Here is a 16,661-nt window from a genome sequence, read left to right on the forward strand (position 1 = left end):
AGGCTTCTGAGGTGCATTACAGTTTTATTATTATTATTTCTCTGCTCATAGTTTCTTAAGGCCTCTTCATATCCTGAATAAAGCTCTAGGGAGTCATAAAGCCACAGGCTGAGTTTTAGCACAGTTACTATTCAAGTCTCCTGGATTGATAGCTATTTAATATGTTACCTTAATCTTGGAAGCAAGACCCTGAGATGAACCCCAGGGAAAGCCTCAAGATGTTCTTTGTATTTTCTGCCCCTGAGAAAATAACACTCTTGCTGTGGAAATGACATATTTTCACTCAGAATTGTCACCACTTCTGCCTTCTGATTGTAACTCTGCCACACTAAAACATTTAAAGTAAAATAATAAAGCATTTAGGAATCTATGCAGAGCTGCTGAGCATTCTCGTTGTTTTGTGTTAATGACCCTCAGTTTCTATAAGCTTCTCCCTCTGTTTTCTTATTATTATTAATTATTGCTACATTATACCCGGATCTTGCTGGGCAAAGCTTGCAGTGAAGGTAAATAGGAAGAGAGAAGAAATGATATCAGATATTTTCTCACCATGATTAAACAGTGAAGAGAGTGTTCTGAGAGTAAAACTCAGTTTTCCTGAGGCCTTAGACCCTGTCTAGCACTGTGACTATGTTTTCTCAGATTATCTATGTGCTCTTCTGTGCAGGTCCTGCACTTCACCAGTTGTGCGGCCACTCAGTACATGCTGAAGCTTTGGATTATGTTCATCATAACTAGGGATTCATGCTTCACTCACGGGGCCTCAGAAAAGAAACTGAATTACAATATCATTTCCATAGGAAAATTTATTTGTGATCACAGAAGGTGTTTGTTATGCCAGGTGAAATTTGCATATGCTGGACTTGCTATAGGTGAATTAATGGTGGTGCTGTCCAAGTAGTTTGTGTCCTCTAACAAAAACGTAGCAAAAAGCTTTGCAAGAGGACTGCAGAAGCTTATGTGAGAAATCACTTCTTTCTTCCATCCACCTGTCTGGTTTTGATATAGGAAATAATCTTTCAGCTATTCAGAGCTCTTCAGACCCAAAGGTCCCAAAGCATTTTATAAATACAACAACTTCATTAAAAAAAAAAAAATCAACATATGATTTCTCAGTCCCCCTGTCATGGATTACTGGACATGTACTGCTTCACTACCCATGAGGTGTTCACTAACAAATATCTAGCAGAGAGTCAAGTGCAGGCTGTGCTGGCAGGGAGCTCACACCATGCACAAGGCTGGGGCCAGGACTTTATGTGGACTGCCGAGAGTTGCTAAGGAAACAGCCTGGGAATGGAGCTGGAACTCTCGCAGGAGGTTGGCTGCAGAGATGTTTTGTGCTGCAAAAACACACAGAGCTGATACTGGCAGAGGCAGCAATTGATCCAGCCCCTGATGTGTTAGCATTAAGGAGTGCATGTGATGCAACCATAAAAGCTAAAGAAGAGGGATTTTGCAGTGTTAGTTTCTTTTTGGTATATCTGATCCTTGTTTGTCTCCTGCCCTTCTCTCAGCAGATGCATGAAACTGCCATTGATTACACTGACTTACTCCAATGCAGGCTCTTGGTGTAAAGATCTTTGCTAGAGCTTTATTTTTTTAATTAGTGAAAAGACAAACACAGACTGTTCATAATCAGCAAGAATCCACAGCTTGGAAGATTCCTTTCTTGAAAGATGATGTTGATAATCCAAACCCTGTTTGTGCCATCAGCTTTTAACAGACTGAGAAATTCCTTAGAGGTGTTTGTTATTTTGCAATTACTTTGCAATTGATTTCTTAAAAAAACAATTCATAACTTGTTAAAGATCTCTTCCTCCCTTTTCTCCCCTTGTCCAGTTTGCTTTTCCATCTTTGCCACTGCCCAGTGTTTAGAAACTATTGTTTTTCTCCACTGCTTAGGGAGATGACTTGTCTACAAAGAGAAAGAAAAACTGAGTCCTAAGGATTTGTAAAAGTGGATTTACAGTTGTGTTCTTCTGGGTCCCAAATCTAGCTCTTAAAAGGACTTCTTTTGCAAATGTAGTTGAGGTATTTAAACTACTTGCCTCTGTTTCCCCATTTGTAAAACACAGGCTATTTTAGCTTCTGGAGACCACGTGCTGTCAGTTAACTTACATTCTCTAGGGGAAATTTCCATATGAAGGAATCATGAACGAGCCCCTGGTTCAGAGAAGGAGGAAAACTAGGAGTTGTCCTGTAAAACAAGCCTGACCCTTTCCATGTGCCTACAAAATGCACATTCAGCACTGAAACCTTCTGCCTCTCTCCATTAGGGCCTGCAGCTGGGAACACAGGAGCTGGAGGAGATGGGAAGCAAGTTTTGCCTTGGGTTGCTGATTCTGCACCTCAAATCCCTGCCCTGCAGCAAGGAGGTGATGGCTCAGGCAGCACTCCTGCTAGATCTGGAGGAGGAAATAACAGACCGGGCACAAAGGTCAGTCCTGGTAGTATCTAGAGGGTTTTCCTGTGGGAATCAAGTTTGTGGGGATACACTTTGGGTTTAAATCTGCAGAAATGGACTTTCCTTATGGCTAAGATTTGCATCTTGAGAACTGCAGTGTATTGAGAGTAATCAGAAGTGAAGATGTAATTGACTCCCAAAGAAAGTACTAAAACAGTGGGTCCATGCCCTGCAGTCAACATTATGGAGAAAAACGGTGAAATAGAAGTGCCTGGTTTCCATTTTCCAGTGATTTTTCCATTTTTCTATCCAAACTGGTTACTGGAGGATGGGGATGGTGCTGCCCCAGAAAACTGCCCAGCAGGAAACATTTTCCTGCTCGCTGGGGGGTCGGATGGGGTTCTGTCCACACAGATCCTTCATGGAGAGGATCTCTTATAAGAATGACATTTTTTTAAGTGCTGCAACGTAGGGAGCAATTTTTGCAGACTATGAAAGGATCTTAATAACATGATTTAGAAACTCTAGGCCTCATTCTGCAAGATTAAATGTAATCTAGCTCTTTGAGGTAGCACAAGGAGGTCACCAGAGCCTCACAGCTTTACTGCTGGTATATCGTTACATCAATGGAAATTATACTCTGCTACTTCCTAGACTAGACCCAGCAGTTTAAGAAGAATGAACTGTTTGTAGTTTAAAATTAGTTCTGTTTTCTTCTGGTGTTACCACAAAAGGGCATATTATCTTTGCATGCTTTCTATACTCTGCTTCAGAAAATGAGTAGGTGTGAATGAAAATACCTACATTTTTATGTACATTTGCCAAAGTAGAGTCTTCAGTTATAACACAGATAAAATCTGGACAGTTACTTTGTGCAATTTTTTTCTTATGTGCTTTTCATTGTAAACAGTGGTGGCTTTAAACAACTTGCAGACTACCCCTATTCCAGAAGTCTGCACTGTCCTGGCCCTAGGAAATCATATGCACAATGGATATTGAAGTTGAGGTAATGGCTCTTATTGTAGCTAATGTGAAAGTGTGTCCCAAAAAATGTCCTGCTGACATATCTAGAAAAAGATACAAATATGAGTGATTCTTACAAGAGCAGTATTCACCAATATCAAGAGAAAAGTACTAGTGTTGCTCAGCCTTGACAAAAATGCAAGCTTTATTTAGCTGTTAGGGGTTTATTTTGTAAAAATCAAGCTGAAATTAAGCTGTGAGCTGTGTGAGGCATTGCACAGTGCTCATGTTAAATACATCTATTTCAAACTAATGTGTTTCCTATATATCTGTCTGTGAGTGCCCATCTCTGTAGTACTCTGGGTGACAGGTCAAGCTGTGGAACAAGAAGTTAATCCAGCACTGGATAAAGCTGACTCCCAGATGAAATATCTCATTGAAAAGGTACAGAGATCAAAATCTGTGGAGCCAGAGGTCTCTTCTGTTGTGAAATCCCTGCAGTTCATGTCCTGCATTTGCCTCTCTTTGCCCTCGTGTCTGGTGTGCGTGGCATTGACTTGGCATCTCAGCATCTCCTCCGACAGCAAACATTTTCACCTGTCAAGGTTCATAACTGTATGTGTCTTCTAATTTTCCTCTTCAGACTCTCTCTGCTCTGGGTATGGTGCAGCCTTATTCTTTCACTGCTGCTGTGAAGGGGATGAAGGAGCAGGGTGGACCCTGCCTGCTTCCCCGGAATAAACCGTTTGCTGTGCACTTTATATAGCTCTCTCAGAGTCAGTGGTCAGTAAATTGGAGCGAGGTAATAGCTGTCAGGAAAGTGACTGGTCTAATGGAAGCATCCTGTGTGAATGGGGGATTTCTCACACCAGATCAGGTCCATTGTGTTCAGTGTACTGTCTCCAATGAGCCAAAAAAAGATGAAAGAAGCCCTTAGAAGACCTAACTAAACACAGTTTGGTACACAGGCAAGAATGTCTTTCTGTCCCCACTTCACAGTCTCTCTTTCCCCTAAAGTGTCAACTACAAATGGAATAATTTACAAGCATGTGTGGTAACTCTTGGAATAAATTCAGAGCAGAGGCAAAAGGGCAAAGTAACTGCATCTGAAAATAAGAGAGAAGAGCTGAACTTCCATCAGTGGGGCTGTACAGCTGTTGAGATAGCAAAGTATTTCCCTTAAATCCAGGAAATCCTTGGACATCATGAAGCTGGTCTAACAGCTCTATGTCACTGTTTTCAATGTGTCTGTATGGCAGCTGCCTCATGAACATGCCAAGTAGTGGAGAAAAGTACAAGATGCAACATATACAGAATGTATATTAGAGCTACAATGTGTGACAGCAAGGAAGAGGGGTTAAATTGCCCCAGGTATTAGTTGATGTTTTAATTAACAACCTGTGCTCCTGGCACATTGCATATTCACTCTCATGCTTATTCAGGCACTATCTACCTCATGTTGCACAAGACCTCCTTAGGGACTAAGTTGTTGTGGCTTTTCTTTTCACAAGGGATAGCTGAGTGTTTTTCTGCATCAAATAGCCCTTTTTCCACCAGCACTGAATAGAGTTGGTCTTATGGAGAACTCTGCCAAGGTCAAAGGCCAAGTACATGGAGAATTTTTGGGGCTTTGCAGCCACCTTCATAAAACAAAGCCAAGTGTCAACTGCTCGTAAAAGCAATTTATTCTGCCCTCTCTCAGACTTTGCCTCACAAGACACGATTGTCATGCCCTAGGAAGAATTACTGATTTTGAGTTTCCAGCATCCCCCCATACCTTGCAGTCAATTCTGGCATTCAGAAGCTCTCTGCTGGGAAAATGAAATGCAGCTTGTACTTCGGACATCATGTTTTTTGATAATAGGTTTCGTGCCTCATTTGCTATAAAAGTAATTAAGTTTTAAGTCAGTGCTGTCTAGGTAGCTTCACATTTGTCATGACCACAAGGAGGATGGGAAGTGACTGTTCACATAAAGCAGGTGTGAGAGAGAAAGCAAGAGCAATCCTCCCTCTATAGGTATTCTGCCCTTCTTCCTCATGGTTTGAACTGATGGTACATTCCTTCATTTTCTTTTTTTTCTGCCCTCCAAGTTGTGTTAGGAAATGTTTTGCATATACTGCAGCAATTGTAGCCATTTGTTCATGAGACATCTGTGTTGACACAGGCTTTTGTGCAGTCATTTTCTGCTGACTCAGATATTACTCATCTTGTGCGTTTCTTCATTATTTCTTACCTTTCTTAAGCAGAGCCAAATCTCTCTCCAAGACAGATGGGGTGGAGATATGTCTAGCTTTGCTATTAATCAAAAGCAGAAGGCTTATTCATTGTTCTGGTCCTTTGTCCAGATGTAATCTTTTCATTTTCAATGCACCGAACAGTTAGATTGGTCAGTGCATGGATGGCAACTCCAAGAATTGACAAGGATTTGCAGATCATTTGGAGCTGTGCTTGCTGTTCTTCTATACCACATTGATGCACTATCATGATCCTGGATAGTATTGAACTGCTGGATTTCACATCTTTCTCTATAGTGCACCTTCCCCTGATTATGGCTGAGCAAGCAATTTCTCTCATCTTTTAAGCTGTGTGGCCAAAAAGTGATTCAGATCAAATTAAGGTGATTTTGGGGAGATGAAGGAAACAAAAAAGAGGACAGTTCAAACTACAAAATAATGCAGATGGAGCAAAACGTGCTTGCTTCATTTGGGACATCTTCAGTGCACCTTTGAATAGCAGAAATGTGGTGTTATATCTGCAGGCAGTGATGGAAAATGGTTCCCTTGCCTGGTGGTTTGGGCCTTCCTGTTCTTACAGGTGAACGTGTGTGTCATTTCTTAACGTTGTTTTGTTTTGACTGTACAAATTGAAACAAATTTCAGCTCAAGGGTTTAAGTGCAAAACTGTACTCAACCCTGCAAAATACCCGATCACCTCTCAATGCAGGATGTGACTGCAGCATGCAGTCCTGTGAGGCAGATTGCACAGTTGGGCTCTGGGGAATCCTCTGACATAATGACTGAAGGCGCAAGTGCTCTTTCATCATTTAGTAAATCTAATACCAGCAGGAGTTATTTGACCATTTTGATTCAGATTTCTATTTGACTGAAGTTTCATTTTTCCCTGAGTAAATATTTGGTGCATTTTTAACCTTGATCACCTGCAGACATCAAATACCTTGTGGCAGCTTTCAGAAGAGGAGGTTGTTTATTGATTCAATTTCTTGGCTTAGTCACAAATTTTATTGCTGGTGAAGGAATGTGAAATTTCTAATGCTGTATGAGCATCTCTGGATGTGGTATTCCTGTATTTGGATGCTGAAGAGAAAAGCGCTGTGGACTGCACTTACCTAAGTAAGCCAAACTACATGTCACTATGGTAGTGCAGAACACGGGGCAAAAAGGGTTTCTAATGCATTTGGTATAACACCTGTGAGAGCACAGTCCAACATTAATGCAACGTGACAGGTGTGAGAGTCACTGAAGCTGGGCTTTGGAACAGTCTCATGTTGCTGTAACCATTTAGGTTTGGTTCAGGAAATGCCTTAACTTTGAGTGTTTGACTGTTTTCATAACAGTCTCCAGTGATTTTTCACACTGATGTTGCAAAAGAGTAGTACCTTCTCACCCTGCCAGGATCTGACCTAAAGAATTGCTGCCTCTGTTATCAAGAGGAAAAGACCTCAGATTTTGAGTTTGGATCTGTTGCAGGTTTTAGATTTTATTGTTGTTACATGCCTTGAGAATATTATTTTCTAAATAAAAATGTGAACCTTCTTCCACCTACCCCTTCATCCTTCTTATCCTGCAGTTGTGCCTCTCTCCTTTGCTATTGTGGGAATACAAGCCCAGAGAATTCTTTGGAGGTTCAGCCAAGCAATACAGCCTATAATGAATATATTTGGTATTCAGGAGGCTTTCATGTAGCTGTTCACAGGTGAGCTGCTGGAATTCAGAAACTTTTCATTAACACTTTCTGGAGCTGTCCCCATTTTCCTCCTATTGACTTTTATTATTCTGAAATACTTTGTGAGCTGCACAGCTTCTGTTGACTGTTATCAAATGCCAGCCCCAGCTACGCCAGGCTGGATATAAGTATTCACGCTTACTTCAGAGGTAATTAATTTATCATTTCTTAGCTAATAATAGCAATTTAAATAGATGCAGAAAAGGAAGGAGAGGAAAAGAGCAAATGGAAGAGAAAGAGATCATAGAAGGAACTTCAAACATGCACAGAAGCACTGCTTGCTATCGTATCTGTCTGAGGTTATTCAAATTACTGTACTCGTACATATCTGACTGGACTACAGATAATGAACTTGTATATATCCAACAGAACAAATGGGCTCTGCAATGCCCTTTCTGTGAGGCATATCACCATGGTGCTGTCTGGTATTAGACATTTTTGTATTGATTAGGAGCATCTGTATTTCTGTGCTGCAGTCCTTTTCCCTTAATATCTAACTCAAAATATGAAAGCCGTTGGGACCCTTCGCATGCTGGGGTAGAAAAATAAAGATAAAGGCTATCAGGGGTCAAGAAGTGATTCCCATTTATGAAGTGTTTCCCAAAGGAATGCATTATGAAGGATGTACTCTTTCCTTTGAGATGGCCCTTATAGAGACTAGGATAGTGCTGATACCAGAATAGAATAGATGTTGTTTTTTATAAGATGATACAAAGGATGGTGGGAGGATCAGTTCTGTTTATACTGTTGGTCATTTTGAATGCAGGCAGAGGTGGGATTTCAGATTGAACATGTTACAGGTCAGGTGCTGAAGAGGCAGGTTCAGAGGACCATATATAGCCTTAGATAGACTATATGTACACTGCAGCAGTAGCTGAACACTGGTTGCGTTAGATTTGGGGATTGGGCACAATAGCAGGAGGAGACAACTTTGTCAGTGCAACTCTACTGATGATCCCTGTCCTTTGTTTTCAGTTATTTAACATTATTAAGAGGATATGGATGAACAAGGTATAACTGTGGTGGGAGTACTTGTGTCTTCAGGCTGTTGGGAACCATAGATAAACAATAAGGTTCTTTCAAGGATCTTGATTATTTACTATTTCCTTGGGGAATTTTTCCAGTTGGTGTTCCTAGAGTCCCAAAATAACCAGGCACTTGTGAAAACCAGAGAATAGTCATATCTTTCATACCAATACATGCTACAGGACCTTCTTTCAGGCAGGAGAAGCAATGGAATGACTGAGTAGGATGGTAGTTAGAAATGCACTTCCAGCCCTTTAGAACAAAGCTAATTTTCCAGGAACTTGTGTATTTTTTCTCTGAGTTGTTCTCTTTATTGCAATTGTCACTTGAGGTGACCTCTAATTAATGTGTCCACAGCTCCCAACTGGGACTTTTGAGTAACGTGGTCATGTAGGTGAAAATTAAACTGGTTGAGGGTCAAAGCTGGCCCATGTTTTGGAGAGTTTATCATGTGACATAGAACACAGGAGCAAGAGACTTAGATCTGCATTATCTATATTAAACACTTTACCATGTAGAGTTCTACCCTCTTGGATCCAACACAATGGCTCAGATGTCCAAGCATCACAGAATTTAGAAGCAAACCAAAATGAGTGGTCTGTGAGACGGCACAGAACAGAAAGTCTCACCCATCAGGTGCACCAGAGCCTCACAGTCCTGCACAGCAGGATGTGGTGGCCACAGTAGTGCACACATTGCCACTGCCTAAAGTAGGCTTCCTGTCATCAGGGGTAGAAGGAGCTGAATCCCCTGTAAAGCTACCACTGGGACCCAGTTTTTGACCAGATCAGAAGTTTGCACCTCTGTAAGTTATTCAGACAATAAGAGCTAAGGAATCCCAAATGATTTTGGTGTAATGATGCTCATAGTCTCATTGTGTCCTCATTGCTGCCTCCTTTCTTTGCAAGGGGAACACGAGAGCAGAGATTTCTGCTTTCGAGGCAAATACTGTGCTGCAGGTCCTTTTGCTCTGGTGCCCAGCCTACAAATGAGAGTCTGGCTAGGCCTCCTGTACTGTGGTGACAGTGTATGGCTGCTATCAAGGAGCATATCAAAGAACTTAGCAAGACAAATGAGAGACTAAATGGTTAAAAGGATAGAGAAGGCATAGAAATTCATAATTAAAGCTGTCAAGTTGCAGTAAAAGGAGCGCATAACCTGGAAGGAAAGCGGGTGGGCGAGCAAAGTGTCATATTTGCAGGTGAAAGTTGGCACTTGAACAGCATTTTAAAGTACTCCAAAGCCACCTCCACTGACACCTCAGCTGTATTGTATATTCTGTCAGAGGCTCCGGCTGTTCAGTGTATTGTGGCTGTGACTCACACGCAGGCTCTGCCTCTTGCTGCCTTGCTAGATATTGTACAGAGAGATGTGGCAGAGGTATTGTGTGAGACGTGAGATAAATACGTGCAGGGTGTTGTTCCAGGGCCCAGCACACACATGTACTAGTGTGGATGAGTGCTTATGCACAGAGGTACGAATGTGAAAGCCAGTCCCTTGTAGCCTCTGGTAATTCATTGCATTCTCTCAGAAACCATACGGATTTATTAGGATGCGTATGTTAAATGTGATGTTGGCAAAAAGAGCTTGTGAGAATTCGACTGGAGATGAGACTAGAAGAATGTGAGGGGGAAGATGCACATGAAATTAATATTTAGCTCTTCATTTTTTGTGTGCAGAGCAGAAATGTACTTGAGCTAAAAATCCCAGATGAAATTCAAATGAATGTGGAGAAAGTTCTCTTTCAGTACAAGATGGAGACCCATTCCTTTTCAGCCTTGGTCAGTCTGTAGCACTTAGCAATGCAGCACAGTTAAGGGATCTTCTCCAGGAGAAGTCCAGGTCAGGGCACTGCCACTTTCTCATCACTGTCACAGTGCAACGTGAGAAGTGTGGGACTGATTCCAGACTGGAACACTGCAGATGGACCTGTGAGGTGTTTGAAGGACTCAGTGTGTCCATGGGGCTGGAAATAGTGGTAAAGAAGTGGGAAAGGATGCAAAGAGGTATTGGCAGAATGCTATGGAAAATTGTGACTCTGAAAGAATTAGATTGAGATACAACAGCCAAAACAAGTGGGAAATCAACTCTGTTTCTTGTAAACTTTCCATTCCCAAGGAAATTTGTCACTTCCTTCTGTTCTTGTGTCTCTGGGAAGATGCTGAGGGTTCAGGCAGTTGCTGTCTGGACCATGAATGCTAAAGGAAGTCAACGTGCCAGGGCAAGGGCTGCTGTCAGAGCAGGAGGGAGAAAAAACAGTATAAGAGAAAAGAAAAAGCATTCCCTTTGTTTCTTTTTGGGAATGTACTTTGCCCTGTTCCACCTTGCGTTCCTGAGAAAACTTGTGGGTTTTAACTGGAGTAAAATTTAAATTTCTGGAAGATCAAGTTTCATTTTTAGAGTAACAGTAGCATGCTTTATGGTTAGACTTTAAAATATATCTCTAACTATTTAAAAATATGTAAACAGCAGCTTTATCTATGGCACACTATTCACCATTTAATCTGTAATGACTTCCTTTTAAGTGTTAGCAGTTACTTACTACCTTAAATCCCTATTTCAACATGAGTTTGAGGATTTGGACTTGTAAGGTAGAATAAGCAATAGAAGTAGCTGAATGCCAGAAAAAGATTCTGCTATCAGGCCAGTATAATCAGAAATTAAGAATAAGGGGAAGAATAGAAAGCATCTGTTCTCTATTTCTCTGTCTAATCTATTTCTTCTGTCTAGTCTACCCAACAAGTTTTTACATCATGCTGTACTTCAGAATTTTTTCTGAAGATGCCATTTTATAGCATTCTCCAAAAGGTACCAGCATCTCATTAAAAGATAAAAGTCCTATTCAATTCAAAGAGAAAGCAAACACCCGTTTCAAATAATAAAACTCTGTCTCATCTTCCATTGAACTGCAGGGGGCAGCCAAGAATTTGGGTAAAGTGTTGCTACCTGGATTTATCTTGTCAGGTTTTTCCTAGACTTAATAGTTATTTTTTGTGCTAGTGCACAACTTGTGTTTTCATTTATGAATAAGTGAATCACAAGTGAGGATCCAGTGTAGTGTTTTAATACAGTCAAGTGTCCCTTCTGACAGTGCTCAGCATTGGAGATTTCAAAGAGGGATACAATGAATTTCCATAGTGGACAATTACATAATGCCCCCACCTCTGGGGGAATGACTTTCTATCTTCAGATAGTGATTTATTTATACCTGGGAACATGAGAATTTGTAGCCTTTCAGAATAATTAGAATAACAATAATTCTATCTAATGAAATGTTCCAGTGCTCTCATTTTCTATATGACTGCTTAATGCTTTCTGAATCTCACATTGCTCCTGGCTACACCCTGCTGTCTTGTGAGTTTTATAGATTAGCTGCATGTTGTGTGGAAAGAGAAAATATTTCCTTTCATCAGCTGGTCTTTCACCTTTGTAAATGTACCTTTATCCTCTGCATAGAGGATAATTGGGAGTGCCCAAATTGCCAGGTATTCCATAAACAACTATCACCTTTCTTCTCATGTATCTAGTCATGAAAGATGCCTACTTTTTTAGTCTTCCTATGTCTCTAAATATTTTTACCACCTGCTTTGGACCCTGGTTATTTATGTGGTACTTTTTTAAGATATAGGAAGACAAGAATTCAGGATGGTTTTTGCTAAGTTAAGTGTAGCATTTGTTAAAGTAACAGTTTTGTAATATTTTCAGTGTTGTCCATGTTCCTTGTCATTGAGGTTTATTATTTTCAAGAAGCATGGTAGTTTCCTGGATGAATCATCTCTATCCTCACCTGGTTTGATGAACTGTATTGGAGAAACGATTTTACCTTTCAGCAGTTGTCTTGGAAGATTACTGGTCACAAACAGAGTTGCTAAAGGACACCAAAGTGTGAGAGTGCATGCTCATAAAAAGTCATGTCCTTTTGTGAGAACTTTTAGGTTTCAGCGTTAATGTGTCTGACCTGAAGATAGTGCTTGTTCTTCCCTAAATATCCCAGAAAGGAACAAATAGAAAAGAGACAAACAAATAGATGAGGATGTGATGCTGATAGTTTGTGTATGATACAGAACAGGAATCCCTGTCAGAGGTGGATTTGGAAGGGTATGGGCAGGCCAAGACTTAAACCCTCTCCCTACCTTCCCCTGCAGCTTATGGAAGGGATTCTCAGTACTACAGAAACTAATTTCAGGAGCTCAGGATTAAAAATAAAAGGGTTGAGTGGAAATATAAATAATGGATTAGGCTGAAAAATTGGTTTAGGCACTTTGACAATGTCTCGGAGGTGTCTTTGCCCCTTTCAAGGAGAAACAGATTGGAGACATGAGATGCAGAAACACAGCTTTTGTTCACTTTTCTCTCTCACGGTTTAAAATCATATCCAAGCTCTTATTGTGCAAATGTACTGTTCAGGATCAAAGACTTATCTCTGAGCAGAGAAAGTCCTTGGAGAGCAAGGCCTGAAGGCTAAGCCTACAGTGCTGCTGCAGCTGGCTGTATCCTAGTCTATTTGAGAAATCTAGTCATGCATGACCCAGCACCTGGTGACATAGTGAAGTTGGGAGCAGTGTACCCCACATCCTTCCATAATGTTTGGTCTTTGTTCCCTTTGCCAGCTCAGGTCCCTCTGGAGGCCATGGTCCATCAGGAGTTTACCCTCACCAGTGTCAGGTGTCTCTAAGGCTCTTCTGTAATGCAACATCTACTAATTCCTGAAGTTCAACTGAATGAAGAAGAAATGGAATACTCCATCAGAGGGCCTGGAATTTATCTGAGAAGGGATAATGGATAGGATCAGTTGAGGTCTCTGCCCTTTTCAGTATGTTTTTCCTCATGTTTGGTTTCTGCCATTTCCATCCACTCACAATGTGACTCTAATAGCAACCAGCTATTGGGATAGAAGCAATAGAAAGATCTTCAGTGAGACTTCAGAGCTAATGCCCTGCAGGTATGACAGGAACAGCCATGAAAGCAGTGCACCTGTTTGCACAGAGATCTCTCCTGTCTTGTGGTGCTTTCCTGCCTTTACTGCATCTCTTGGGGATGCTGGATTTGTGTGCCAAGAAGGCTGCTGTTAGCACAGCTCAAACACCTCACAAACAGAGGTGCCCTTGATCCGTCATTAAAAATGTCCTTGACACACTGTGGCATCAGAAGGAAGGCTTGTGATGCTAATTGCTGGCAGCACTGTTCTACCATGGATGTTACAGAGATGTTACATTTTGTTTTACTTTTGGGGGAGGGGAGCTGGCTTGGTTTTGCTTCTTTTTTTTCGTGGTTTTTTTTTTTTTTTTTAATATTTCCCTGCAGGGTGTGTAGAGACCTGTGAGAGTAGGCTGTGATCCCAGGAAGGTGACCTTTCCCATCCGTGTAGTTTCTGGTGGGGTTTTTTTTGAGGTTTTTTGTTTGGTTTGGTGGGATTTTTTGTTGTAGAGCGATGTTCCTGTGCCCTTTGCAGCCTTGCAAGACTGTCCTCTTAGCTGGATCTGTGCCTGATATAATCAAGGAGAGTTTTCAGCTACTTCATAGCCTTTACACCTTCTGAGTGTCCAGCCTAACCTCCATCTTCTCAATGGTAGTGGCACAAGGGGGCAAGACAATTTCCCTTCTTGTTTGCACCTTGCTTTTCTATAACTTGCCTGTGCTCTGTAAAGATTCAGAAAATAAAGGCATGGAGGTATATGCTCTTGTTTAGTTCCTGATGATGGGTCAAAAGTAGAGATTAATAGGACAGGAAATGTGTTTGTACTCTGCAGTCAGAAAAAGAAATTCACTGGAACTAAATTAATCATGAAAGAGGCACAAAGAAGAGAACAGATTATCAGGGAATTAATTCATTAATTAGATTCATACCAAAATTCAGAAGAAGGTTTTTTTCAAGATAACAACTGAGTTCAAAGATCAGCAAGGGTTGGTCTTGGGGTGCTCACTATTTTATATCTGAACTCCGTATGGTTTTACTTTAGCCAATATTTGCCTGGTTTTAATGTTAGATCAGAAAAGCTGCAGGAAGGCATCCAGCAGCTGGCATCATCTAACCACAAAGTGTGAGGACAGAAGCTGTTATCAGCCCACTCACATCACTAAGCTCTGGTTCCTGGTGTTAACAGGAGTGTGGGAACCCTCTCTGTTGTGGCACCTTGCTATATTTAGAGCTTGATTGCAAATCCTCTGGTGAATAGCAGCTGCTTGTTGGTGAGTGTTTTTTCCATCATGAAGGTGAGCAGAAACCACATGCAGATTTAAAGGGAGGTAAAGTGCTAAAACACTACCCCCCATGTGGCACTTCTCAGTTCACCCTCTTTTTTCCAGTTCTCAGTGGCAGGGCAGGATGGAGGTAAGTTCCTAGGTGCTTACAAGTAGATGGGGTTTGACTGCAATCCCCTCGCTGTTATAATGGGATGCTTCTCTACATGATTCTTTCTTAGGCTGGGCTGTAGCTTGGACACATGCTTAATTTAGGACCTACACAGCCCTGTTCTTGTTAAATCAGGATTTATGCTGCCTGTCTTGCTCGTTGCACTTTAGCATGAGCCTGCTTGCTGTGCAAGCGAGATGTGCCCGTGCTGCCAAGTACGGATACTCTGGTGATGGAAACAGGGGAGAAGGAAGAACTCACTTTGCTGTTACCTGGCAGTCTGTGCTGCAAACTCCTGCTAGGTCCCTTCATAGCCTTCATAGTGAGACCTGCTGCTGCCAGATGCCATGAGGTCCCTGTCTCTGAGCTGTGCTATAACACAGGCCACGCTGTGCAGTGGAGCTGGTGATCAGTGCTGAGCCTGGTTTTTGTAACACGTTTTTAATGAACTAGCAAACCACAGCTAAACACTGGTTGAAGTGAGAGTGAATACATGTGAGAAAGGCCCCCTGCTTTCTCACTTACCCTTTCCTGTCTTCTGCTTTTGCTAAGCCTCAGCAGGAACGCAATCAAACCTCACTCGGGAACATCTGAGCTGCCTATTTGCCACTTAGGGCTTCCTGGGTAGGGAAGTTTCCACATTGTTTATTTAGAGTTAAGTGTTCTGCTGGGTCTCTTATCATTTTCTGTAAATAACAACTGTCCTCAAAATTCTTCAGGCTGATTACTGAGACTGACGATCTGTGTGTTTTGAGTTGCTGAGCCGTATTAATTCCTAATATACTATGGTTTGTGGGTGGGAAAACTAATGCATTGAGGATGTCACAAGAGGGAAAAGCCAAAGTATTTACTCTTTTTGGACATGTGAGGTATGCTGGTTGTGATGTGAATAAATCTTGCAGCAGCAACAGTGCCTAAAGTATTAGAGGAGTCTGCCTTTGAAATCAACATGACAGAGATTTTATAGCACCAGAACTAATTCATTTTTTAGAAGATGAGGCACACTTTATTTTTAAGCACCTGTAGCTTGTCATGGTAAAGTTTATTCTACTTAATATTGTAGTTGATGGCAGAGGGAGAAACATATACACACAAAGAAAAATATCCAAGTCTTCAGGCCAACCAAATAGAGTCATAATGGAAAAAATTACATATCTGGCCATGCCAGTTTTTAAGCAGTTTCTTTACTGTCACTGAGAGCAATTCATCACATCTGTCTTACACACCATTCATAGGTTCCACTTTAATTTAGTAGCAGGATAACTAACCAGGGAATGCTATCTCATGAGAGAGGGGGGAAAAAAAAAGAGAAGGCGTAGTCTAGGGCTGTAATCTCTTCTCCTTTCTGTTTCGGAGTCTAAAGCTCTTAGTATCAGAGTGTGAAAGCTGGAAATGCATCCCCTTAGATCCAATTGAAAGACACACACTACCAGACATAGCTAAAATGCAGATGGGAAAATGAATATCAGGCCCATAGATTATATAATTATACAAAATTCAATCCAGAGTTTACACTGTGATAATTCAGTCCTGTGTAATCTACACCAGACTGATGAAATAGCAGCTTGTTCTGTGGATGTGACCCAAGACAATTGAAGACTTCCTGGTACTTTGGAACAGGACAGTCAAGAATGCAGAGTTCACACTCAGGGAGCAAAATATTTCTTATTTGTGCTATTAATACAACAAAATGCTTTGTTGCTTCTTTTGTTTCCTTCCTTCGGTCACAACAAAGGAATGTTGCAAGTGGCTCCAAAGAAACAAAGCCTAGAACAGAAAAGAGGTTTAGAGAGAAGAGATTAGATGAAATTGGTAAGAAAAGAATTTCTGGTGCCATGTTCCCAGCTCAGATTTCTGAAGGGAAGCCCTCTGGTCCTGATCTGTCATGATTTAGTTGGCAGCTCTGCCCAGAGTGGCCTCTCTCCTTCATCTCTACTGGTATAAAATAATAC

General features: G+C 41.3%; 1 protein-coding gene across 1 annotated transcript in view; it reads left to right on the forward strand.

Annotated features, from left to right (window-relative positions):
- The window catches only part of AGBL1 (ATP/GTP binding protein like 1), a 267,905-nt gene that overhangs the window by 182,662 nt on the left and 68,582 nt on the right, over nt 1-16,661 (forward strand). The window contains exon 22 of the mRNA XM_029958844.1: nt 2,277-2,437. Coding sequence (XP_029814704.1) covers nt 2,277-2,437 — 161 coding nt within the window. The remainder of the gene's footprint in view (nt 1-2,276; nt 2,438-16,661) is intronic.

Source organism: Manacus vitellinus, unplaced genomic scaffold (genome assembly GCF_001715985.3).
Source record: "Manacus vitellinus isolate BGI_N305 unplaced genomic scaffold, ASM171598v3 scaffold_16_pilon, whole genome shotgun sequence".
NCBI lineage: Eukaryota > Metazoa > Chordata > Aves > Passeriformes > Pipridae > Manacus > Manacus vitellinus.